The sequence below is a fragment of the Balaenoptera ricei genome, chromosome 1, assembly GCF_028023285.1.
Source record: "Balaenoptera ricei isolate mBalRic1 chromosome 1, mBalRic1.hap2, whole genome shotgun sequence".
NCBI lineage: Eukaryota > Metazoa > Chordata > Mammalia > Artiodactyla > Balaenopteridae > Balaenoptera > Balaenoptera ricei.
The window spans coordinates 3,012,307-3,038,124 of NC_082639.1; the positions used below are offsets into that span (position 1 = coordinate 3,012,307).

The window sequence follows — 25,818 nt, forward strand, 5'->3', positions numbered from 1 at the left end:
GGCTCGGGCTCCAGTTTGAGGGGCGGGGAAGAGGGTGACGTGAGCCGGGCCGGGCGGGCGGAGTTGGGACCCGCTCGGGGAGGCGGGGGCGAGCGCGCGGGGAGGCAGACGCGCGGAGGGAGGCGGCCAAACGGCGCGGGCGGCTCTGCGGCGGGCGCGGTGGGCGCGGGCGGCGGGGCCCCGGGATCCCCGCGCGCCTCCTCGGCGCGGCGCCGCCGCCGCGCGTCCCCACGCCCCGCGCTCCACGGCGCCCTCGCCCCGCGCGCCTCCCGCGCCCGCCTCCTGCTGGCCTCCCGCGCCGCGGCCGTCTGCGGAGCGAGCGCTCAGACGGAGCCCCCGGCCAACTTGAGCGGCGCCGAGCGGCAGCGGAGTCCCCAGCAGAGCCCCCCGGCCCGGTGGCGCGCGGAGGGGACCTGCGGCCGCCAGCGTCGCCGCTGTCCGCACCCCCGGACCTCGCCGCCCCCTCGGCGCGGGGCTCGGGCCGGTGCGAGAGCCGCGCCGCGAGACACGCACCGTGCGCGGCGGCGCCGCCCGCCTCCCTTTTCGCCGCCCCGGAGGGCGAAGCCGCCGCTCCCCCGACCCTCGCCGCGCGGCCGCGGCGCTGGAGCGCGCCCCTTCCGGGCCGGCAGCGGGCGCCCCCGCCTCGCAGCCGCCTTCGCCGGGTCGCCCCCGGAGGGGGCCGCGAGCTCCGCGCCCGGGCCGGAGGATGTGCGCCCCCGCGGGCCGCCCCGCCTGAACCATGCGCCCCAACGGCGGCGGCGCGCCGGCCGGCATGGAGCCCCGCGCGGCCGCGCTCTGACTCGCTCTGCGCCCCGCGGCCGGCGGGCGGCGGGCGGCGGGCAGCGGGCGGCGGCGGACCGAGAGCCGGAGACCGGCGCCGCGGGACGGAAGCGAGCGGGCGCGGGCGCCGCGCAGATGGCCGGGGCGAGCGAGATCTGAGGCTCTGCTCCCCGAAACGTGACCATGTGGATTCAACAGCTTTTAGGACTCAGGTGAGCAACCCGGCCGGCGCCGGGGAGCGTGTGGGCGCGAGGGTGCGTGGGTACCGAGCCGGGCTGAAGCGGCGCTTTGCTCGGTGTTGCGAATAAAGGGACCCCCTCTCCGCTCCCCGCGAACAGCCAGCCGGTGCCCCTGGAGCCGGGTCGGGACTCCGGTCCGGAGCTCTGAGCCCCGTGGCCCCGCCGGGAGCGGCCGGCTCTCCCGGGCTCTGAGCGTCCGGGTCGGGGCAGGGGCGCCCCGCTCCAGTTTCCCGGGTCCTGGGGCCGGCCGGGCGCACCCGCGGCTCCCGGCGCCAGCAGCGCAGTGTCCTGGCCGGCCGCCCCGGCGCGCCTCCTCCCCGGGGCCCAGGCGAGTCGCGGGCCGCTGGGCGCGGCGGGCCATGGGCCCAGGGCGGGGGCCGGGGCTGCCGGGGAAAGCCAGGGCTCCGGTCTCCCGGCGAGAGCTTGCCAGGCGGAGTTGGAGCAAACCAAAGCCTGATAGCCACGCCGCCCGCCTTTCCCCTTTCTCGGGGCCCCGTGGCTGACTGAGCAGGGGCCTGCCGGACTCCCAGCTGCCGATCCAGCTGTTTGCCGGTGACCTCCGGGCCCGACGGGCGCGCACAGCTGGCGGGCAGCTGGGGCGGGAGGCGCTGGGGCTCTGGGGGAGGGCGGGCGGGCACTCCCTGCGGGCACCCCCTCCCCTCCGCAGGCAAACACCCCGGGAGCGCCCCCGGGGGCTTGTCTGTGTTCCGGACTTCAGGGCCGGCTGGAAGAGGGGGTTGGAGCTCGGAGCCCCTGGTGGGGGTACCCAGGAAGACCCTTTTCGGCAAACTTTATCTGCCTGCCAGTGGTGCTCGGGTTTCAGCCCCTGCCTCGAGAGGTCTGGGACCCGGCAGGGCAGTTGTCCCCTTGGCGGGGCAGAGTGCCTCCAAGACGTCGCCCTCCTGCCGGGGGGCTCCGCGGAGCTGGTGCGTTTGGGTCCCGGATTGCATCCGAGACCTAGGAGGACACAGGCGGAGGCAGGGAAAGCAAGCGTGCCGTTCTCGAGTTTGTCCACTGGGATGCACTGCGCTCCTGCGTTGGGGAGAAAGGGGCCGGTCTTTGCCGGAGCCGGTGCCTGAGCCGCCCCCATCAACACCCGATAAAAGCTCGGGGGGAGCGAGCTGAAGGGAGAATCAAATGCGCGTCCTGATTTTGAGAAACTGGAAGAGGACGGAGCCCGCCAAGCGTTTCCTAGCTACCCTTGTTTTATGAGACAATTCCCCACTCCTGGGGGTAAAGACTGTTTAAAACATCTAGTGAAAACTGTCAAATGTTATCATTGGCGTTTTTCTGGAAAGGGGCATTCCTTGTCTTGGTGGCCGGGTCGTGTTCAGTGGGCTGGGCTTTAAAAGGTTAATCCTGAAGTGGATTGCGTTGGATACTGGCTCTGCCTGAATCGATGTCCTGTGCTCAGACTAGATAAGGTTTAGGCTCAGCCGTTCTGGGACGCAGACTAAATGGAGCGAGGGCAGCTCTGCCCCGGTGACCCCTTCCAGGTGCCTTGCCATCTGCGTCCCGGGTCTCAGCCAGACCCCAGGGCCCTTGGAAAGATCAAAGGGGTCCCTGCTCTGTGGAGGAGGGGGGGTGCACCTTCAGCTCCCAGATGCCTCCTGAGCTGCTGTCTGGCACTACCTTCCTGATTGACTGCCGGCAAGTTATTTGAACCGACATCTTTTTTTATTACTAACTTGCTAGATTGAAAGATTAGTACATTCTGATAAAGAGAGAGGAGAGTAAATATCACAGAAAAAAACCTCTCTGCGGGTTCAAAATTCACTAAAACAGTTCCTCTAAAGCATCCCCGAATGAGATCTACTTGGGATTTTGCTTTAGGAAATAGTTCTGTTGGTGATTTTGAAGTTTGACCTTTTGGTTTTTTCCCTTCAGTGTTAGCACAATAGATTTTCTGTAAATGTGCCTCTGAGGACGGGCTGTCACCTCTCTGGGAGGCTGACAGGAGAGAGCTCTGTCGTGTCTGAGAGCCATCCCCTGGCCAGGAGAAGGGGCCGTGCTTGGAGGGTCTGTGCTTTCGCATCCCATCAGGCACAGGGTAACAGTCACTGAAAACCAGGGGTGGCTTGCCTGAGACCTGGTAATGTGCTTTTTCCTTGAACACAGCCCGTCACCTTTGCTCCCAAGCCCCTCCATGGCTCCCCAGGTGAACGCTGGGCATCCTGCTGCCCGGCTTCAGGCCTAGTTAGGTCAGGCAAACACGGAACCTGGGGCCCAGGTGACAGAAGGCAGTTCTGGGCAGGACCTGAGTGAGGGCTCTCAGCTCTGACTTCCGAGGCAAAGTCTGGGCTTGGATTTTTGCTCCTGTGTTGGAAATGAGCTGTGCGTGGAGCCTTTTCTTCCAAGGAGGAGGAACCGATTGAGTCTTTTGGAGCTGTTTTTATGCCTTTTTGGTGGTCGTTGTAGCAAAGCTCCAAAAATACCGTCTATCAGCTCAGATAAAGGTACCTCTTGAAGGTGGATCCGGAGCCTGGCCAGCTGCATCGGAGCTCGTTCTAGGAGCAGCTTGGAGGGGATGCTTACGCAGCAAGCAGTGCAGATTTTGGAGTTTGGCTGTCTGCTTGTGAGTGGCCTCTGAGGCCACGGCCCTCCACGTCGCAGCTTTGGGGCTCGGAGCCTGCAAGACACTTGCCTTGAGTATACTTGCCTTGAGGTGTCCTCAGGGGGGCAAAGGCTAGCTGGTGCCATGCTCCTCCCAGGCTGTGTCCCTTGCTGTCCCTCTGCCTCTTCTTCCAGCCTAAGGTTCTGTCGCCCCTTCTGTTCTGAAGGCCCTGGGTGTGCCTGGGGGGTGGGTCTATAGCAACGTAATGTGACTCTCTTCCTTCACTGGGCGCTTCACAGCTCCCCAGGCCTCTGCCGGCCACGGGGTACCACGTTCAGGCCTCAGTGAACAGTCCCAGTGGATTGGCTGTCCCCATCCCCACCTGGAAAGTCCTCCAGCAGCTGGGGCTGTGCATCCAGGTTTTGGAGGATGGAGTCAGAGGCTCTGTCCACAGACATTGCCCTCCTGGTCAGTCCTGGCTCGTGCCCACTTCCAGCTGCTGGTACCAAATTGATTGCCCCTGGAATCCCTTGAGTGTCAGTGGCCGTGATACTCATCCGGGACAATATTGCTGGAATTAATCACCATTTTCGGAGGCAGCTCACATCTTTCCTGCCACGAGGGTACATCCCCCTCCCCTCACGCCCACCCCCACCCAGGGGATCCACTGTCCAAGCAGAGGAGGGGGCGGTGCGCTCCTTCCAGCCTGTCCCTTCGGTTGATTTCTTTTAATCATCTGCTTCCTTTTCTTCTGTGCATCAAAGAGGGCACAGAAGTGAGGAGCAGGGCAAGGTAGCTTGCAAGCAGAGACAGCTCTACACCTCCCTGAGATGCCTGTCTCCTGGTCCCTGGAGAGGGAGCAGTTTGCTTTCCCACCACATCCTGCATCCTCCTAGATGGGGTCCCTCAGATGGCAGCGGGAACGGTGGAATCCCGTCCCGCCCTTATGGTCTCCAGCCCACTGACCCAGGCACCATCAAGGTGTTTGGCAGGTGTGGGCTGGTGGTGCTTCCTCAGTCCTTCATTTCCCCGGCTGTTTTGTAGGAAAACCACAGGGTGCCCAGAGCATGGTGGGTCAGAGCTGCACCCTGGGTCACGATGAAGTGGGTGAACACGAAACCCCGACCCGGCCGACCACTGCTGAGCCTCCCAGAGCCCCTGGGCTCCTGCCTGGGGTTATGTAATAAGAGTCATCTGCTTTCCAAACGTAGTTGCCAAGTTTTCTTCAAAGGGCTACAACTCAGTAGAGACCAAATTGATGTAGAGATTAGCTTGGAAAGCCAAATATATCCTTGATCTAGATTTTCGTGTTTGAAGTCTGGCTCGAGAGGGTTTCTCCTGCCCGATGCCAATCAGACAGGAGGGGAAGGCAGGAGGAGGGCTCGCTGCCGCTGGAGTAGACACACCCCACTGCCCCCTGACTCTCTCTCTCTCCGAGACCCCCTGGAATTCTAAGGAGCCAGTGAGTCAGAAGGCTGCCCAGTGGGGAGCGGTGGTTACATACCTTGGATTAACTCTGAGTTCATAGAAAGTCAGAGGCTGCAGTCCACCCACGTCAGAGCTCTGGGGGCCCTTGGGTCCTGGTTACAGAAGAGCGTGCAGGACTCACCCCTACTGCTGCTGGTGGGCAGGGGAGGGAGCAGGGGCTGGCCACCGATTGTCTCCCAGCAGCCTCTGCAGCAGCCGACTTAATTGGATGCCCCAGCAGGTGCGAGGCAGTGGCTAGGTGGCGAGTGTTGCTTCTGTCTTTGGAAAGGGCCCTGTGGATGGTGAGGGGTCAGAAACCCACCATCCATCTGTGGGGATCTTCATAGTTGACAGATATCTCCAACGTGACCCAAAGAGAGGCCGGAGTAGAGGGCGGTGGGAACGGTGGCATCCATCCCGCCCGGTCGGCCCCAGCCCACTGACCTGGGTACCACCAGGGTGTCATGTATTGGCAAAGAATAGGGTCCTGCTGCAGCACCAAGGGGGCTGGGGGAGGAGGGGCTGGGGCTTGTATTTGCATTTCCATCCCATGCGTGCACTTTGCAAGAGGCTGTCACTTTCTTTCTTTCTCCCCTCCCACCCAAGAAAGGTGGGTGGCAGCCGTGCGGGGTCCATCTGTGCTCCAGCCTTCCCCGTCCACCATTCACGTGCTGGTTCTGTCCACTCACTGGGGCTTCTGCCATTTGGTGCACTTTCTCTCGGGTGGCCAGCCAAGGAGGGCTGGTGTGTAGACCTTGCTGCTCCCACCGTTTCCAGCCCTGAATGGACAGCAGCCTGGACCGTGTGGCCAGTGAGCCCTCCCTGCCTGCCCTCCGCAAGGAGTTGGTGTTTAGGCCTGTGTGTGACCTCAGGGTCTTTAGCTGGCAGTGGTGCACCTGTGCTCAGGCTCCCTTGTTGGCAGTAGGGACAATCTGTGGACTGTGGGCTCGTGAGGGCAGGGACTGTCTCATCCTTCATCACCTCTTGAGAAGAGTGCTGCCACTTAGTCGATGCTCAGGAGCTGTGAATGAGTCAATTTGCTGCCTGGCACAGTGCCCTTGCTTTACAAGTCTTGCCCTTGTAGTTACTCATCCTTGACTCCAAACTGAGACTCAGGAAAGGAATGCCCAGCCAGGGCTGGCCTTAGGTTGAGACTCTGTCCTGCCCCCAATAAATATAGTACTTCTTTAACCTCACTTAGTAGTGCTCACAATTCCACCATTAGAGAGTCATTCATTTGGCTTGAGATTTAGTCACAAGTGGAATGTAGACATGTTCACGAAAAACTATCCCACTGAGTGCTTTCAGTTATTACCAGTTCAGTAGGAGCGAGCACGTCTACTTCGTAACTTTCTGAGAGGAAAGGTGGGTGTAGAAGGGAAGAGAACATGAAGGCAGGTGGCACAGGTCCGGCAGTGGGATGGAGGAACTAAGGTATCACCAAGAGAGGACCGGGAGGTACGGGGGTGCAGATCAGGGGCAAAAGGCAAACTTATTGTCCTTATAGTGGGCTGAGGTCTCCACTCCCTGTCGGCTTTCTTGGGGAACTGCGACAGTTTACGTACCTACTAGGGACAAACTAGGGGCAGGGCTAGTTCACCTGAAAGAGAAGGTTCTGGTCAGTATGAGTCCAGGTGGGCAGGTGGAGGATGTTGAGGAAAGTTAGTGACACATACGCACCTTGACATGTCTGCTCCTGTCTTAAATGTGAGCTATGGAATTTGCACTGTATTTGGATAAAATGTGCATGCTTTTAAAAAAAAATTGAGGTATGACTTTCATAAACATTATATTAGTTTCAGGTGAACAACATAATGTTTCCATACTTGCATACTTATGAAATGAGCAGCACAGTAAATCTAGCTAACATCCATCAGTACACATAGTTACAGATTTTTTTCCTTAAGATAAGAACGTTTTTGGGGAAGAGAGGGATAAATTAGGAGGTTGGCATTAACAGATACACACTACTATATATAAAATAGATAATCAGGGGCTTCCCTGGTGGCGCAGTGGTTGAGAGTCTGCCTGCCAATGCAGGGGACATGGGTTCGAGCCCTGGTCTGGGAAGATCCCACATGCTGCGGGGCAACTGGGCCCGTGAGCCACAACTACTGAGCCTGCGCGTCTGGAGCCTGTGCTCCGCAACAAGAGAGGCCGCGATAGTGAGAGGCCCGTGCACCGCGATGAAGAGTGGCCCCCGCTTGCCGCAACTAGAGAAAGCCCTCGCACAGAAACGAAGACCCAACACAGCCAAAGATAAATAAATAAATAAATAAATTTTAAAAAAAGAGGCTAAATGAACACAGGGTGAGGAATAAGTAATATCAAAAAAAAATAAATAATCAACAAGGACCTACTATATAGCACGGGGAAGTATACTCAGCATTTTGTAATAACTTATAAGGGAAAAAGATCTGAAAAGGAATGAATATCTATCTATCTATCTATATATCTATATCTGAATCACTTTGCCGTACACCTGAAACTAGCAAGACATTGTAAATCAACTATACTTCAATTTAAAAAAATAATTAAAAAGTAAAAAAACAAACAAAAAAGAACTTTTGAGTTCTACTCAACAACTTTCAAATATGCCATGCAGCAAACAGATTGGTGGTTGCCAGGGGTAGGGGTGGGGGTGGGGGTGTGTGAAATGGGTGAAGGGGTCAAAGGTACAAATTCCAGTAATAAAATAAATCAGTCCTGGGAAGGACTGATTTATTTACTGGATGTCATGTACTGGATGTCATGTATAGCATCATGATTATAGTCCAGAAAACATGTCTGCTGTAAATGTCTGTAAAACGTAGAGAAATGCCCTGATCTCTGCGTTCACTCATATCACTCATTTACTTTATTCCTCAGTTCCTGAGCACCCAGGGCTGCCTGACCCTGAGCAGGTGCCGTGCAGACCAGGAAATGAGTGGGTTTCTGCCCCTAAAGACCCCTCACTCCAATAACGGAGGGGGAAATAAGTGCAGGGGTAAAAATACTCTTATCGGAGTAGAGATTAGCACTGTTTGGTAGAAATAATATACGGGCCACGTTGGTATTTTGAAAATTTCCAGTAGCCACATTAAAAGAAAAAAAAAAAAAGGTGAAATCAACTTGAATGACATATTTAATTTTTCCAATATATGCAAAATATCATTTCAAGGTGTAGTCAATCTAAAATGGTACTAATGAGGATTCATTTTGTGTTCTTACGCTGCTCTGAGTCTTGGAAATCAGGAGTGTGGTTTATTTTCACAGCACATCTCCTGCTAAACTAGTCACTTTTAGTGGGCTCAATGGACCCGTGGGTAAGAAGCTGTCATATTGGACGTTTTCCTATGGAAATTCAGAAGTGAGAAAAGTAAATGTTTAGAGACCACCACCTCCCCAGCCAGTGTGTGATATTGGCACCATTGCTCCTTTAGTAAGAGCTCCGAGGAGGGCCAGTCTGGCTAGCAGCCCTCCTAATTCAACAGTGGGTGTTTGCTGATGACAGCTCTGTGCCAGGTCAGTGCCAGGGCCAGAGGCAGAACAATGAGCTGGGGCAGGGGCAGTGGCTGCTGCCATCAGGGGCCCTCGGTCTGGAGAGGGAGCTGGGCTGTGCAAGCAGGTCCTTCATACCGGCCGGGGTCGCATACTGTAATGAAACGCTTTTGGAGAACTGAAGAGGGCGTTTGTAACAGAGGTGTCACAGGCCGGGGTCAGTTGATGGAGAGGAAAGACCAGTGAAAGAGCTTGCTGAACTCAGAAGCCATGTCACCTGTCAGAAAGGAGAGCTGACCTCCTGGAGGGATGTTCCCGAAATGTGCCCCAGAGCCAGCAACTGGAATGAACACACCCTGGGGTGACAGACATCTTGGTGGCCCCTCCTAGATCCAGCAGCGCACATTCACTGGACCTGACCTGAGGGAGGGGCCTCCATCCTCTCTCCTGCCCCCCCAGCATCTGTTACCAATGCTGAGAGTCCGTGACACCTCGGGCCCATGGGAGGAGGAGAGATGGTGAATCACCAAGGCCTGGTTTCAATGAAGACCTTTAGGAACTTTGTAGAAGTAAGTGTGTGTGTGTGTATGTGTGCATGTGTGTGTGGTGTGGGTGGAGTGGGTGTGTCTTTGGGGAGTTTAGGGACCAGTGGGCATCAAAGCACTTATTATCAGGACCTCCAACTCCAGGTGAAGAGATCAGGTTTTAAACAAAACTCCTGTAGGAGGGAACTTGCTATGTTCACCAGACTGAGGGTCTGGATGAGGAAGCCTGGAACACACCACATTAGGACCTGGCTTCTGACAAATGTGCAGAGAGGAAGCTTATTTCACTGGGGCTGCTGGGCTGCCTACCGATGCTGCACGGGTGTGACGGGGCTCTTGAAGGGATTTGGAGGGAGCGCCCTTGCATTGACCAGCTCACTCTGTGCCTTCAGAAAACACTGATGGGGCACCTACTAAGTGCAAGGCCTCAGCACTGGGCACGGCTTCCTGGCAGTGGGGCATGATTTGTGAAGAGAGTGTACTTTGCTGAGGTGCCCTGAGTGGTCATCCTTTCCTTCACAATACAAATAAAGAATTTGTATTGTGGGTCAATTCCACAATTTGGGAGTTCTGTCTAAATTAAGTGGTAAACTCTTTGAGCTCTGAGAAAGCTCCCATTTTGATCTCATCTAAATCTTTTTGAATGCACAGATGCAGTTAAGCAGGGCACAGGTTCATTGTAAGATCCCTAAATTCAATCTTAGGGAACTTCGGGGCAACTGAATTGCAGATCAAATGCCTTCTTTTGACCAAATCCAATGGTGCAGCTTCTTCAAGTGGACATAATGCTTTGTCAGCTGTTGTGAAGATTCTAGCAAAAGAAGGGTGAAGAAGGACTAATCACCAGTGTCTCCAGGAGTGGTATCTCAGGAGTTCAATAGTGATTGATGGACCACAGTATACCAAGGCCCTGCATGGAATTTTCATGCTATTTCATGGAATCCCTGGTCCTTAAAAAAGAATGCTTAGGTTGGAGGAAGGGAAGGTCTCAGTGGAGAAGTTCTGGCAGCAGGCAAGTGCTATTAAAGAACAAACAAACAAAAAACCCCAGGAACTAACATTCTCAATTCTATAGACCAATATGGTTTGTGAAAATAGACCAAGAAAATCCTTAACAAAATATTAACAAATATGCAAATTCAGCAATATATTAAAAGAAGTGTATACCACGGCAAAGTGGGGTTCATTCCGTGGATGCAAGGATGGTTCAATGTTTGGAAATCAATCAGTGCAATCTATCATAAGAAAAGGCTAAAAAAGAAAAATCATATGATCATATGTGTTTGATAAATTCTACACCTATCTATGATAAGAACTCCTAGAAAAAAGCAATAGAGGAGCAACTTTATCAACTTCCTCAACTTGATAAAAAACATCTATAAAAAACTACCACTGACTTCACACTTAATGTTGAGAAACTGGACACTTTTCCCCTGAGACCAGGAACAAGACAAGGATGTCCACTCTCACCACTATTATTCAACATAATGTTGGAAATTGTAGCCAGTGTGATACAGGAAGAAAAGGAAATAAAAGACATACAGAAAGGAAGAAATGAAACTTTTCCTATTTGCAGAGGATATCATTGTCTACATAGAACATCTCACGTAATCTGTTAAAAAACCTCCTAAAATTAATAAGTGAATTCAGCAAGGTTGCAGGATACAAGATAAATGTAAAAAAATGGATTGTATATCTATTAGCAGTTAACACATGGACACTGAAATGAAAAAATGCAGTACCATTTACAGTTGCTCAAAAAATGAAATATCTCAGTGTAAATCTAACGAAACTTATGCTGACAACTTGTATGCTGAGAACTACACAATGCTGATGGAGGAAATCAAAGAAAGTCTAAATAAATGGAGAGACATACCATGTTCGTGGATGGGAAGACTCAACATGGTAAGAATGTCACTTCTTCTCAGATTGATATAGTGGTTTAACACAATTCTTATCAAAATCCCAGCAAAATATTTGCACATATAGATAATTCTAAAATTTTTATGTAAACGTAAAGGCACTAGAATAACTGCAACAGTTTTGAAAATGAATAATAAAATGAGAGGGGTCCGCCTATCTGATTGTAAGACATACAGCTACCATTATCAAGACTGTGTAGTATCAGTGAAGGGGTAGATATACAGATAAATGAAACAGAATAGAGAATCCAGTGATAGACTCCCACAAATATGCACAGTTGATTTTGACAAAGGTGCAAATTTAGTGGAGGAAAGATAGCATTTTCAACAAATGGTACTGGAACAAAAGGACATTCATAGCCAAAAAAAAAAAAAAAAAAATCCTCACCTTATACAAAATTAACCCATAATGGGTCACACAATTAAATGTAAAATGTGATTATAAAACTTTTAGGGAAAAAAAAGAGAAAATCTGAACGATATGGGGCTACACAAATAGTTCTTAGACTTGACTCCAAAAGCACAATCCATAAAAGGAAAAACTGATTAATTCGACGTCATCAAAATTTTAAAATTGGCTCTGTGAAAGACTCTTTTATGAGGATAAAATGACAAGCTTCAGGGAAGGAGGAGGAGAGAATATATGCAAACCACATATTTGACAAAGAACTAGTATCCAAAATACATGACGACCTTTCAAAACTCACAGTAAAAAAATGGAACAATCTAATTAGAAACAAATAAAGCCATGATGGGGTGTTGCACCAAAGAGGATATTTAGATGGTAAAAAAGCATGTGGAAAGATGTTCAGCATCACTGGCCATTAGACAAATGCAATTGAAACCATAATGAGACATTACTATTCATCTACCAGAATGGTTAAAATTAAAACTATTGACACCAAATCCTGGCGAGAATGTGGAGAAACTGGATCCCTCATACACTGCTGGTGGGAAGGTAAAATGTTACAGCCACTCCAGAAAGCACTTTGGTAGTTTCGTATTAAATTAAACATGCAGCTGCCATACAGTTGAGCATTTCACTCTTGGGCATTTATGCCAGAGAAATGAAGAATTCTGTTTACACAAAAACTTGTAGGTGAATGTTTATAGCAGCTTTTTTTATAAATAAAGTCTCAAATTGGAAACAACCCAGGTGCCCTTAAGGGAGGTGAATGGCTAAACACATCATGGTACCTTCACACCACAGAATAGTATTCAGCAATAAAAATGAGGAAACTATTGGTACATGCAACAGCTTGCATGAACCTCCAGAGAATTACACTGAGTGAAAAAAAGCCAACCTCAAGGATTACATGCTATATGATGATTCCATAGCATTCTTGAAATGGCAACATTATAGAAATGGAGAACACAGTCCTCGCTGTCAGGGGTTAGAGAGAGAGTGGGATATAGAAGGGAAGAGAATAGCTATAACAGGACAACCTCAGGGACCCTGGTGGTGATGGGAAGCTTTCTGTCTTGACTGCATCCCTGTCAGTATCTTGCTTATAACATTGTACTGTGGTGTTGTAAGATGTTACCACTAGGGGAACTGAGTAAGGGTGCACAGGATTTCTCTGTGTTATGTCTTGTAGCACTTGTGAACCTATAATTAACTCAAAATAAAAAGTTTCATTAAACTAGTATTCTCTACCTCACTGTCAAAGGTTAACATCTGATTGTGTGTGTGTGTGTGTGTGTGTGTGTGTGTGTGTGTGTGTGTTCCCTCTTTAGGCACCATGTATTTGGATTTAATGACAGTCATAGGTGATGTGGAAATGGGGAAAGGGGTAAAAAAATTACCAAATTTGCTGTTGTGATTCTGCCACACTTTTCAGCATGCAAAATACAGAAGCATATGAACGTGCGGTGTTGCTAATGTGATGAGATCCTTTACCAGTGACAGTAATGAATGACCTGGTACATAATTATTGGATAAGAAGAGCTGTCCAGATCCTTACATAAATCAGGTCAGCTCTGAAAATAGTGCAGCCTTTTTGGGGACAGCCCCACTTTCCTGCCCTGGCACATAGGGTGGCATCAAGACCATGCTCCAAGGAAACACAAGAACAGTTGGTTTCTTGTTTCTAGATCAGTAAGACAAGAGCCTCAAGTTTGTGAAGGCACAGTGTTCGTGTGTGTCTTTGCTGTTTTCACTTCATTTGGTCTTTATGATAAAAGAACTGGAGAGTGTGTGTGTGTGTGTGTGTGTGTGTGTGTGTGTGTGTGAGTGAGTACGTACATATGCGCTTTATTAATGCTTGTGGAATGAAGTTGGGTTATGCAGTGGGAAACTCTATGTCAGGTTTGACTGTGAGCCTCTGAGATCCCATGAACCAGACCTGTTACTTCTCTTTTTCTGTCCTTTTATGTTCAGCTAGGAAGCACTGAAACACAGTAGTTCCAGACCTTTCCATAACTCAGCTTTGCACTAAGTGACCCGGCCAATCTATACCATTTCAGTCTGTCCTCAGGATCCACATGACGACTCTGCAAGGCAGGTGTTGCTGCTCTCATTTTACAAAGGAGGAAACTGTAGCTCAGAGAGGTTAAGTGATTTGCCCAAGGTCACACAGCTGGCTAGTGGGGGAGCTGAGATTTGAATCCAAGTTTCATGGATTCCAGGGTCCATGCATGCTCTTCCCACTGTCCCCTATGGCTCCCATGTTTTATATAAAATCTCCTCACTCCCCTGATTAAGTCACATATTGCCCTTCTGAGAGTAACAAAATAAGATTTAAACAAAACCAAACATAAAGCCGAGAAGGACCCAGATGCTGTGATGTCAGGTCAGCGCTTTGTGGATCTAGCCCTGACTCTGACATTACAAGTCCTTCAGGCACCCACAATTTTAGGTAAAAGTTTTGTAGTCTAAGTGAGAGATGATTTTGCAGCAAAGAATTCATAAAATGTCATTGATGAAAACATACCTGTGCCACAGATACAGCTATTCAATCTATCTAATAATTAAAAATAAATATGTCACCAAATCCAAGGAAGCCTCTCTTGAAAGCTCTTGTGAAATTAAACTGGGAATTAATGAATGACCACACTGAGAAAGCTGGGTTTAACATAACTTAGAAGTCTGGATAAAAAGGATTGCCCACCACTGCGTGCATGTGTGCGTGCGTTTAGTGAGGTATAATTTATGTATCATAACGTTCACCCATTTTAAGTATACAATTAAACTTCCAGTAAACTTACTGTGTGTGCAACCATCATCATAGTCATCTTAGAACATGCCCATTCCCCCCCCTCCCCCCAGTAAGATCCCTTGTACTCTTCACGGTTAATCCCATTCCTACCCCCAGCCTCAAGCAACCCGTCATCTGACTTTTGGCTCTATAGATTTGCCTGTTCTGAGCATTTCCTCTAAACAGAACCAGACTTTTTTTGTCTGGTTTTCTTCACTTAGCATAGTGTTCTTGAGGTTTGTCTACGTTGTGGGCTTCTTTATTTCTGAGTAGCATTCCATTTTTTGGACATACCGCACTTGGTTTATCCATTCATCTCTTGATGGGCATTTGGCTTGTTGCGACTTTGTGGCTGATACAAATAACACTGCTGTGAGCATTGTTTGCATTTCTTTCTCCGGCCCATGTACTTTGTAGCCATCGATGTAAATGCTTTGGCAGGGGTGGGGGTCAGAGAAGCCCTTGGTGTGTTATTCATTTAGTGGAAATGCACAAGCCAGGTATCAGGGATTCCACCTCTGGCTTTGGATTTGCTCCTTCCCTTCGCTCTGAAGAGAAGAGCTGACTACACATAAGCCATTGTTTATTTGTTCCTGTTTCATGTGATGCACATTCACTGAGTGTCGATTGTGTCTCCCCAGGGTGCTGCATTTTGGCGAGATAAAGACCAGGACAAAGTTTTCCATTCTGCCTTGGTGCAAAGCTACTGTGAAGGGGAACATTTTGACTCATTAGAGCAAGGGCTCCTAGCTGGCCTGGGGGTGGCTCCTATGGCTGGACGGAGGCAGCCTGTGGCCTGGGGGTGGAGGGGAGGGGGTTGGCAGGTGGTCCTGCAAAACGCTTCCCCACCACAAAGCATCCTCCTGCACTCAGCCGGCGTAGCTGAGGCAGCCTAAGGGGGGCAGCTGTGCTTATTTGGGATCCTGTGCTTTCTTCTAGTGGGGCAGTGGTGCCATTTTAGGGAAATCCACCCTCATGGAATATCTTCCAACCACAGCTATCATTTCAGATGAAAGAGACAGTGCGGGTCCAGAGCTTTTGGGTTTGCCGTGTTGGCTGCAGAACCTCCGGACCACGCCCACCTACTGGGGGTGGGTTGGGAACATCACCTCACACAGGTCAAGGATGGTCCTGGGAGATAGCCGTGATTTTGGAGATGGAGCAGGGCGAGTCCACACCTGATTCTCTTTCCTTAAATGAACCTTTGGGTGAAGCTCCGCTGGGCTCCCTTGTGGTCCCGTTCGAGCACCTGGATAACACAGCTCACTTTGACGACTCTCATCACTGCCCGCCCGGCCTGGCTGTACCCATGATCAAAAGTGAATGTTCTCCTGTGGATCCAATCTCCCAAACTGATGCAAAAAGCCATCTTAGGCCAGGAATTACCCGGGGATGGCCGATGGGCTTCATCGGTGCACAGCCACTGTTTTACAAAACTGACTTTTCTAAATAAGGATCAGTGACTACGTAGGGTTATGTCTTGCATACTGACAAGGAACCTCCAGAAACCATGGGACCAGACTGTGACAAAAGCCTCAGCCTGCAGACCAACTGAAGACCACGTTCTCATGCTTAGCAAGGAGCACATTGTGATGAGGGGGAAGGATCCACCCAGGAGTTTGCTTCCCTCACTCCTCCCACCCCCCTCTTTTTTGTACAGAGAAAATGCAGGACTGTACCCAGATGCTGAAAAAAGCTGTGCTTCCTGCCGAGGGACACGGTGGCTTTCAGAATGCAAGGATTCTTTAGGGAGCCAATTATGCAAAGACAAGAGTAAGCATGTTTATTTTTATGACACCACATTTCAAAATCCCAGAAAATGTTGATGGAATGGCCCCATTAGGCGGCGGCCCGTAGTGCTGTGGTATCACACCGGGCGGGTATCGGGGGGCGCTGGCAGGCCCTTGATGAAAGCCCGGCCCTGGGCTAATTTACTGCCCGTTACTACCCTGTCCCCAGCTTCCTCCTTCCCTTAGCATTTTCAGGCTAATTTGAGTCTCTTCACAGAAGCCTGACGCTTTAGAAAACCTGAGGCTCAAGCTGGCATCCGTTTCCCAGGCTCTCGTCCCCAGGGTCACCGGCGAGGTCAGGGCTGTGTTTTTGTCGCACCAGCCTGCAGCGTGGCGCCCCAAGGGTGTGCTGCCCTAGGACCGCACCTCAGGCTGGCTCCAGGCCTGACGGGGCCGAGGGAGAGTTTCTCCTGCAGCCTTCATTCAGCAGGCATGGTGGCCTGCCCCTGGTGCTGTGCTGTGCTGGCCACAAAGACAAGGGACCCTCTCTGGCCTTGCAGGGGCTTTTCATCAGAGCGGGAGCAGAGGTGCAGGTGGAATTGCAGGAGCTGAGAGGAAGAAGCAGGAGCTGCTGGGAAGACTTCCCAGAGGAGGTGGCACTCGGCCCCCATCTGGAAGGAGGAGGAGGAGGAGGAGGAGGGTGTGTCCAGACAGAGGGAGCAGGGTGGCTGCTGTTGATCAAGGAGCACTTATGGTGCATGTGCTTGACAGCCAGGGGCCTGGGGGCACCTAAGGGTCAGTGACTTTGTGAGGATGCCCCCCCACCCCTAGGAGGAGCACAGGTGCCGGGAGTGGGCAGGGCCAGGTGACCAGCCGACAGTGCCTAGTCAAGGTGGAAATTTCCAGTAGGAAAGGGAGGACTGGGGGATTGGTTCCTCCTCAAATAATGTCATTGCGGTGGCTGCTTCCTTTGCCCACATGTGGGTCCAAACCTGTGTAGCAGAAAAGATGAAGGCCCTCTTCGTAAAGTAGCTTAAGGAGAGAGCTGGGGTGTGTATAGGTTTGTGTGTAGGTGTGTGGGTGGAGGTGTGTATCTGTGTGGGGTGTGTGTATGTGGGGGGTATGTATATAGGCGTGTGCGGGGGTCTGTGTGTTGTGGGGTGTGTGTGTGTGTCTGTCTATGATTGTGGGGTGTATGTTAGGTTTTGTGTGTCTTTGTGTGTCTCTATGTGCGTAGGGGTGTGTACATGTAGGTGTGTGTGTGTTTTTGTATCTGGGTCTGTGGGGTGTGTGTGGTATGTGTGTGTTGTATAGGGGAGTGGGTGTAAGGCATCAGTGGACGTGAAAATCCCCAATTAACAAATCTTTGCCCTTTTCATCCATCAGCTACCAAGCAGTTCAAAAACTTTAATTGACAAAATCTCTCAACAGCTCTCCAAGGTCAGGAGACATCATTAGCTTTATTTCACAGATGGGTAAACTGAGGCAGAGCAAGGTTAAGCAGTTTTCCTAAGGTCTTGCAAAGTCAGCAAAGGAACTTGACCAGACTCCTGGGCAGCCAGCTGTCTAGCCCCAGTCCTGGGAGGGGGACACCGGGGACAGCACAGCACATCCTTCTCTTGTTCTGTGTGTTGTGCGTGTCCTGAAGCCGGGAGCCCCCACCTGGGAGACGGGGTGCCTCCAGGGCTGATGTCCATGGCAGCTCCTAGAGGTGATGGGAAGGGTGGACTTCGAACCAGCCCCCTCCATAATCTCCTTCAGCCCCTTCCATCATGCTAAGACCCCCTGTTGTGTAGGAATTCCAGAGTCCTACTGAGTCACAAGCAGGTAGAATTTATGTCAGTGGCCACAGGGAATCTTTGGATTTCACAGGAGGGACCCAGACTCGGCCACCAGGAGGGATCCAGACTCAGCCAACACTCCTTTTTCTTTTTTAAAATGAGGTGAAATTCACATAACAAAATTAACTGTTTTAAAATGTACATTTCAGTGGCGTTTAGTACAAACACAATATTGTGCAACTGTCACCACTAGCTAGTCCCAAACTATTTTCATCTTCCAAAGGGAAACTTGGTACCCATTAGCTGTCACTCCCCATTTCCCCTCCCTCATCCCCTGGCAACTACCAATCTGCTTTCAGTCTCTATGGCATTGCCTATTCTGGACAGTGCATATAAATGAGATCATACAGTATGTGACCTTTGGTGTCTGGCTTCTCTCACTCATCCAAATGTAGCCGGAGTCAGTGCTTCATTCCTTTTTATGGCTGAATAATATTCCATTGTATGGATGGACGACATTTTGTTTTCCATTCATTCATTGGCGGTGATTTGGGTTGTCTCACCTTTGGCTATTGTGTATAGTGCTGCTATGAACGTGAGCGTACAAGTGTCTGTTTCAGACCCTGTTTTTGATTCTTTGGGGGTGTGTGCCTACGTGTCAGCACTTCCCAAACACGAGTTTCATCCACACCTGCCTGGGTTGGAAATAGCTGCACCACTTACGTGATCTTGAGCAGTTCCCATGGTCCCTCCAGGTTTCCTCATGTGAAGGATGGGGCTGTCACCCCATGTGGGGCTGGGAGGATGGTCACTGCGTGAAAAACACAGCCCAGCGCCTGGCAGCCCAGTGACAGAGCCGATCCCAACCCCTACCCCATCACAGAGCAGCCAGGTTTCCGCTTTGCCTGTGGTCCCAGTGCTGGAGCCCTGGGCACGGAGCAGCTGTTTCATCTTTACTCCTAACACATCCCTAGGGGAGAGGCTCGGGTGAGAAGCAGCACTTTTTATAAGCTCTACACTAAAGAGGGATTATGAGCCATTTGGGGAGTGGATTAAAGCAGTTGCCCCTGGGATGAATCTTATTCTCGGTGGCTTTTGCTTTCCCCTCTTCCTGGACCTCAGAGCTGAGCCATGTGGTCTATTGAAAAACACCTGAGCCGACGTTTATCCTTTTAGTGAGATGCCAGCCTGGATCCCGCAGTTAGGTGGGACCTCTGTGACCCAGCCATGGGCTGTGAACTTGGAGTTTCCCCAGTGATGACCCGGCTTCTTGAGCCTGTTGCCTTTCCTTGAGAGCTGCATCTTGCTAGCACAGAAGTGCGATGTCCACTCTGCTCTTGGCTCCTGGGACACTGCCACCCCTCTGGTCCAGTGCCCAGGTCCCTGATAAGCGACCCAGTGAAGGTCTCACCACCCGACCTCATCCATCTGTGGTTTCCAATCCTAAGAACCTGCTGGGCGACGTGTGAAGAAAAAGTGTGAGATCAGGAACAATCCCAAATTAACTGGAACATCGTTTTCCAGAATGTTCTTTTGCCCTCTCCCTTTTGGAGGAACGGAAAAAGCAAACAACAGCCCACCATGTCAATAGGGGGATTTAAGTTTTAGGAAAACATCTTTTAAGGGATGTCCTGGCACGGAGATCATTTGAGAAAATGTCCTGAACCTTATTCATCATTCCTCCTCGGTGGAGGTGATGGTAATAGTAACACTTGCTGGTATTTTAGAGTTTGCATCACACATCCCATGCATCATTTCCCTTGTTGTTCACAGTCATGAATGAAGTTGGGTGATTTTGCTCATTTTATAGTGGAAGAAACTGAGGTCCAAAGCATAATGGTGATGATAATATTGATACAAGGATGACAGCCTTCATAAAAAATAGCAATAGCAGGCAACTGTTACCAGGAGTTTACGATGTATCACGTAGCATGAATGCACTGTCTTTCTTAACACTCATGCCCATCGGAGCGTCGGAATCTGGGTCTTCCCATCGAACAGGTGCGGGGCCGAGGGCTCAGGACAGGCCCGCCTTTCCCGATCACAGCCCAGGAGGTGGAGGAGAAGGACCTCTCCCAGGCCCTGCAGTCCTTCTCCAAACGCCCTCCCGATTCTGTGCTCACGTCATATCCCCGTTCATACAAGGACGTTGACATGATGACATGGAAACCTCGTTAGCCATGCTTCTAAATCTAAAAGGTATTGGCCTATTATTTTTCCTGCATTTGTAGATCTGCAGACGGAACAAAATTGAATCCGTGGGTAACCAGAAAATGTAATTAATGGGAACACAGAGTTTCACAGGGAAGCTGGTTAGAGCCTGCTTTCATTGTGATGGTCTAAGTGGGTACCTGCAGTGCAGACCTCCCACTTGCACGCAGGTGCTGTGGCAAGAATGTTACTTTTGGAAGTGAGCTCTCCAGAGCACTGTCCTTCCCCATTTGGTGGAGTCTTTCAGAACCCCTCAGCCACCATCCCTGGTTTCTGTGGCTTGAGGCTCTCTGAGCTGCTTGGGAATTGTTAGGACATGGAATTTAAGCTAAGTACTGGCTGTCTCCCGGGTGTGGACCATGATGGGGGGTTGTCGTGGAGCCCATGTCTGTACTGGGTGGAGGGGGCAGTCGGGGTCGCTCGGACCTTCCATGGCTGGACCTTTTGTCTGCCAAATGTTACCAAGGCTATTGGACCCCAAATCACTGGAGCATTAAAGGCTCCACACACATTGAACAAAAATGAAACAAACGAACCTTCAGGAGCCACAGGGCCACACACAGTCAGATGTTCCAGTCTTGGGGGGCTCTACAGGGATGGAAGACTGTTTCTGTAGGAGCTTTGCCCATATGGTGTTGGGATATAGTCTGTTTCTGTTTGGGACCCTGCACTGTACTTCCGATGATGGTAAGCCTCTAAGCCTGAAAGTCTGGGAGCAGAATGTCTGGCAGAAACTCCTCAGATACCCCCAAAGCAGCCATTTCCGGGGACCGGAACCCAGGGTAGAGGTGCTTCCATTGCAAATGCCTGCTCTCTCCAAGATCATTTCCAGGGAAGGGACCATGTCTGTCTGGTGCACTATGGGGTCCCCAGTGGTGTATGTCCCAGTGGGTGATGGGAGAGAATTGTAGTTCCCAAACAGGTCCTGGTCTGTGACTATGATGTGATGCTTTGCCCTGAATACACCACCTGACCACAAAGGGGACTTTGCAGAGGTAGTTAAGGTCACTAATCAGTTGATCCTAAAATAGGGAGATTATCCTGGATTATCCAAGTGGCTCCAGTGTGATCACACATGTCCCTAAATACTGAGACAGAAAGATGGAGAGATGTAGCAGGGGAGCAGGGAGATTCAAACCATTAGAAGGGTGTGACGTGGTGTGGATATGGAGAGGACCACCCATCAAGGAAACAGGGACCTCAGTCCTGTAACCATGGGGACTGGATTCTACTGGCTGCCTGAGTGACCTCAAAAGAGGACCCTTCCCTGGGGTCTCCAGAAGGGGATGCAGCTTGTCAGTGCCTTGATGTGAGCTTGTGCAACCCTGAGCAGGGGACCAACCACGCCACTCTGGACTCAGACCCACAGAACTGAGGTTCTGTGGTGTTTCAAGCTGCTAAGTTTGTAGTACAGGTGCAATTTGTTACGCAGTGTAGCTGACTGATACAAATGACTTAGGTAACGAGGTGTCCTTGATGTCCAGTTTTCTTCCCCCTGCCCCACTCCTCCTCTCCTGTTTTCTCCCCATCCCCTTCTTTCTTCCTTTCTCTCCTTCCCTCTCCTAAGGCTTTCTCAGAATTACTGGTTCAGGAGAGGCTCCACTCCTGAGTCAGGAGTGGAGAATTTGGGGCCTTCATGGACTGCATTGAACTGCATTGCCCCCACATAGGGCAGCCAGGTAAAATACAGGATGCCTAGTTATGTTTGAATTTCAGACAAACAACAAATGCATTTTTGGTATAAGTATGTCCCAAGTTTTACACAAGATATCCTTATACTAAGAAAGAGCTGTTGGTTTTCTGAAATGCAAATGTAGCTGGGCATCCTGTATTTTCATTTGCTAAATCTGGCTGCCCTAGTCCTGGAGATTGCAAACAGGCTGAGAGCCTGGGTTGCAGCTCAGGACAGTGGGCAGGGAGAGGGCACTGGAGAGAGGATTCAGTGAGAACCTTTGGGCTTTAGGAGCTATTATGTAGGTCAGGGGCCAGCAAACCACAGTCTGAGGGCCATATCCCACTGCTGCCTGATTTTATAAATAAAGTTTTATTGGCACATGGCCACACCCACTCACCTGCGTATTGTCTGTGATGGCTTTTGTGCTACAAAGAACAGGATTGAGTGGTTGTGCCAGAGACCCCTACCCAGCCCACAAGCCTTAATCACTTGCTCTATGGGCTTTTCCAGAAACAGTTTGGTGATCCCTGCTGTGAGTTCAGAGGTCAGAGGGAAAGCAGAGGTGCTGGCAGTGGAGTGAAGGACTGAAGTCAGACACAAGGGTGGACTTTCTGACCAGAAGGGCAGCTGGCCGGGGCTTTGCACACAGTGGGCAGAAGCTCTTGGACGCTGGTCCGGGGCTCAGGTTTGAGGAGAAGATTGCAGAGCCCCAGTTCTGACTGCACAGGGGACAGGGTGGAGTAAGCAGGCTACACCCTCCTCTGCCTCCCATCTCCATATTTCGGGGTCTCTGGCAGAAAGTTCTGTGCAAACAAAAGCCTCCTTTCATCTGCATGTGCCTATTTCTGTCTCGTTGCCTACTTCTGCTCTTCCTTCTTGACATTCAGCGTTTTCAAACACAGATTCTGCACAGGGCGTGAATCATGTTGCCATGTGGCCATGGAGACGTTGTCTGGGGTGCTGGCTCCAGCATCTCCTGCAGGCTGGAGAGCGCTCTCCCTTCCCCATGGGGCCCAGGTGTCAGAGCGTCAGGACAGGAGGGAGGGGGCAGGACCCAGAGCTCTCCAGCCACCGTCCCTCTCCTGAGCCTCTCAGGGGCCAGCGATGGGAGCATGCTTATGCAGAATCAGAGGGCGCTATCCCCAGGATCACTGTCACTTCCTATGTGAGGTCCGGTGTTCGGGGGTCCCAGGACCACTCCCACTTCTGACACCAACTGCAGCATTTGGGGGTCCTCAGTACCACCCTCAGGTTCAGTAATTTGCTAGAGGCTCTCCCAGAACTCAGAAAAGCTCTTATACTCACAGTTAAGGTTTATTACAGGGAAAGGATGCAGATTAAAAGCAGCCACGGGAAGAGATGCATGGGTGGAGTGCAGGAAGGAACCAAACACAGACTCCCAGCTGTCCCTTCCCCGTGAGTCAGGACATCTCACTTTCCTGGTGACAGTGTATGGCAGTGCACGTGGAGTGTTGTCCCCCAGGGAAGCTCACCTGAGTCTTGGTGTCCAAAGTTTTCTCTGAGGCTCGGTCACATACACCTGGTTGACTGCCCACATGGCTGACCTCAGTCTCCAGTCCCTTGGGAGGTCAAGCAGATACTGTGAGACCCAACCTCCCCCCCCCCCCAATCAGACTGTTAGACTGTTTGGTGGCCAAGCCCCCAGGAAAACACAGACACTCTTATCAGGCAGGACATTCCCAGGGCCTGGACCCACCTCCCAGTGGCCATAGGCAAAGGGCAAACCTCCTTGGTCATGGTTACATCCTTTACTACACAGCGTGTCTTACACTGGGGTCTGAGGGTCCCACATAATCCCACTGTGGACAGTGGTGTAGCCAAAGCCAGTTAAATGTTGCCCCGAAGGCCTCCTGGGCAGAATAACAGATGGAGAATGGTTTCTCCTTGAATCAGCAGGACGTCCTGGGGTGTCCAGTGAAGTTGCTGCAAGAAACAGCATCAAAGCTGCCTCGTTTCCTGCAGGGACTCAGACACTTGCACTGGAGAGGAAGCTTGTGTCCTTGCCCAGGGACAGCAGTCCTGTCGGTCACTCACTGCTCCCCCTCCTCCTCTGTGGCTTTTGGATGCTCGGCCTCTTTCAGGAGAGGACCCTTTGCCGCTTGGTTCTCGTGCTGCAGAGATCAGTGGACACAGTGTGTTCGCCTCGTTTCATTTTGGTGCCTGTGTATCAGTCACACTCCTCCGATTCCCTCATCTCCTATGCACTTGCTCGTGGTTCTTTTTTGTTTTTTCTTCATCTTCTTTTTTTTTTTTTAAACCAGTTCCAAAAAAAGATGATTTGTGTGAAGGGAGTGAAAATTGAGTTGATTTACGACAAATTCAAACTTTGGCAAAGAATTCCAGAAGAGGCTACTGGCTCCCGAGATGGGTCTTGTTGCGTCACCGTCGTATGTGAAGTTTCCGGTCCAGCTGGCCGGTGAGACCGACCCTCGCTTCTGTCCTCCTGGGGTCCCCGAGGTCAACTAATGCACCAGCCCTTCTCAGAGACAGTAAAGGGACCCTGTGAAGTCCGCTTTCAAATAATACACACATCAGAAAGAAGGAAGGCAGTTTCTTGGGAACTGCAGCCCAGAGACTCCCTGGACATTGATCTGGGGGTGGGACAGATGGGCCGAGGGAGAGAGACCGGGGATCGTTGGGTCCCCTGTGCGTCTGTCATCCGGGTTTCAGGGATGACACAACCCTCAAACAGGCCTTGTCTTCCAGTGTCTCGCCAAGGCCCAGGCACCAGAAAAGGGCAACGTGAGGATTTTAGCCTCTAGATGCCAATGGGGGTATTGCATTATTGAATTTGCTAAGGGTGGGTAATATAGATGCAGTGGTGTTGGCTCCAGAAGTTAAAAAAAAAAAAAAAGAGCAATGGACAAAACTGCCACTGTGAGCTGCTTTCTGTTGGGTGTGAGTAGGAGGTTAGGCCTTTGCCCAGTCCTGGGGGCTGGGGCTCGATTTTGGTGGGGAAGGGAGGGAGGTGGTAAAAGTCTCCACCTGCAGAAGCACCAGCTCACTTTTGTTTTCTTGACTCATCCTGGCTTCTTGGGACCGACCGCTGTGCCCTCCCAGCCCCGCCCACCTGTCCCGGCCCTTCGTGGAGAGGACGGTGCCAGGCTCTGCCTGCAAAGAGGCAGCCCTGCTGGTGGTCTTGCCCACACTCGGGGGGCAGGTCAGAAGGTGACTGCAGAGACCCTGACCCATGCCCACCACCCTCCTTCCTGTTCCATCACAGAGATGACCAGGCTGAGCCTGTCCCACCCGGAACCATGGAGAGAACTTTCCAGAAGTAGAAGCGACCATCTGGAGGGTCCCAGTACCCAGTGTTCTCTTTGGCTTGTTTGTTCTCACCCCCAGACCTCTGTCCTGACGTATGTCCCTGGCCATCCGTGTCCAAGCCCCCCCAAGACCCCATCCCACAGTTCCGTGTTTGTAGGATCTTGGGGACCACCTAACGTGGCCTCGTTGACCCTCTGGCTCCTTCCACTGGGACAGGTGCTCCAGGAGAGCAGAGCTCTGTCAGTCTCACCCCTGCTGGGTCCCAGCCCCCAGCATAGGCCTGGCGCATCCTCAGCAGATGTCTGCACAGGGTTGGTTGACCCAGTCGTGGACGGATGAGTGATAGACGGACTGAACACATGGGCACATTGGAGCGGTTTGCTCATCTAGGAGGAGGGAAGGCTTGGCAGAGTCAGGAGGGGACCTGCGCTGTGTGAGCTGAGGTTCCCAGTCAGCAGGGCTGTTTAGGAGCCTGTGTGTGGACCCTGTGACTGGACGGAAACGTGGGCAGGAGTCCCAGGGTGGCTGAGATTAGTTCAAGGTAAACAATGACGTCATTGTTGCAGGAGGTGTCCAGTGATGCAATCACCCGCTCATGGAGAGAGTGAGCTCCCCGCTAGAAGAGGCGTGTAAGCCCGGGCTGAGTGGCAAGTGGCAGGGACGGTGCAGAGGGGAGACCCCAGTAGACAGTCGGGATGGGCTGTGACCTCAGGCGCGTTCTAGCTTGTTGGGCTCCCAAGGGCTGAGGACTCTGACCTCACGCCCCTGCTTCCCCTAATAGAGAGGCTGCCTGGTGTGTGCATCCCCTGTCGAGCCTGCTGCTGAGATTAATTGCTTTTATTTGTAGTAAGTGAGCTGTTCAAACAGAGGAGGGTCTCCACGGGAGATGGCCAGTGGCTTTTCTCTTCTCTTCCCAGAGGGGACCCCACCCTCTCCTGACCCACTCTGC

The 25,818-nt window shown here is 51.5% G+C and overlaps 1 protein-coding gene across 1 annotated transcript in view; it reads left to right on the forward strand.

Moving 5' to 3' along the window:
• The first annotated feature begins 856 nt into the window (after positions 1 to 856).
• The window catches only part of AJAP1 (adherens junctions associated protein 1), a 115,088-nt gene continuing 90,126 nt past the window's right edge, over positions 857 to 25,818 (forward strand). Inside the window, exon 1 of the mRNA XM_059894556.1 lies at positions 857 to 992. Coding sequence (XP_059750539.1) covers positions 964 to 992 — 29 coding nt within the window. The 5' untranslated portion in view covers positions 857 to 963. The remainder of the gene's footprint in view (positions 993 to 25,818) is intronic.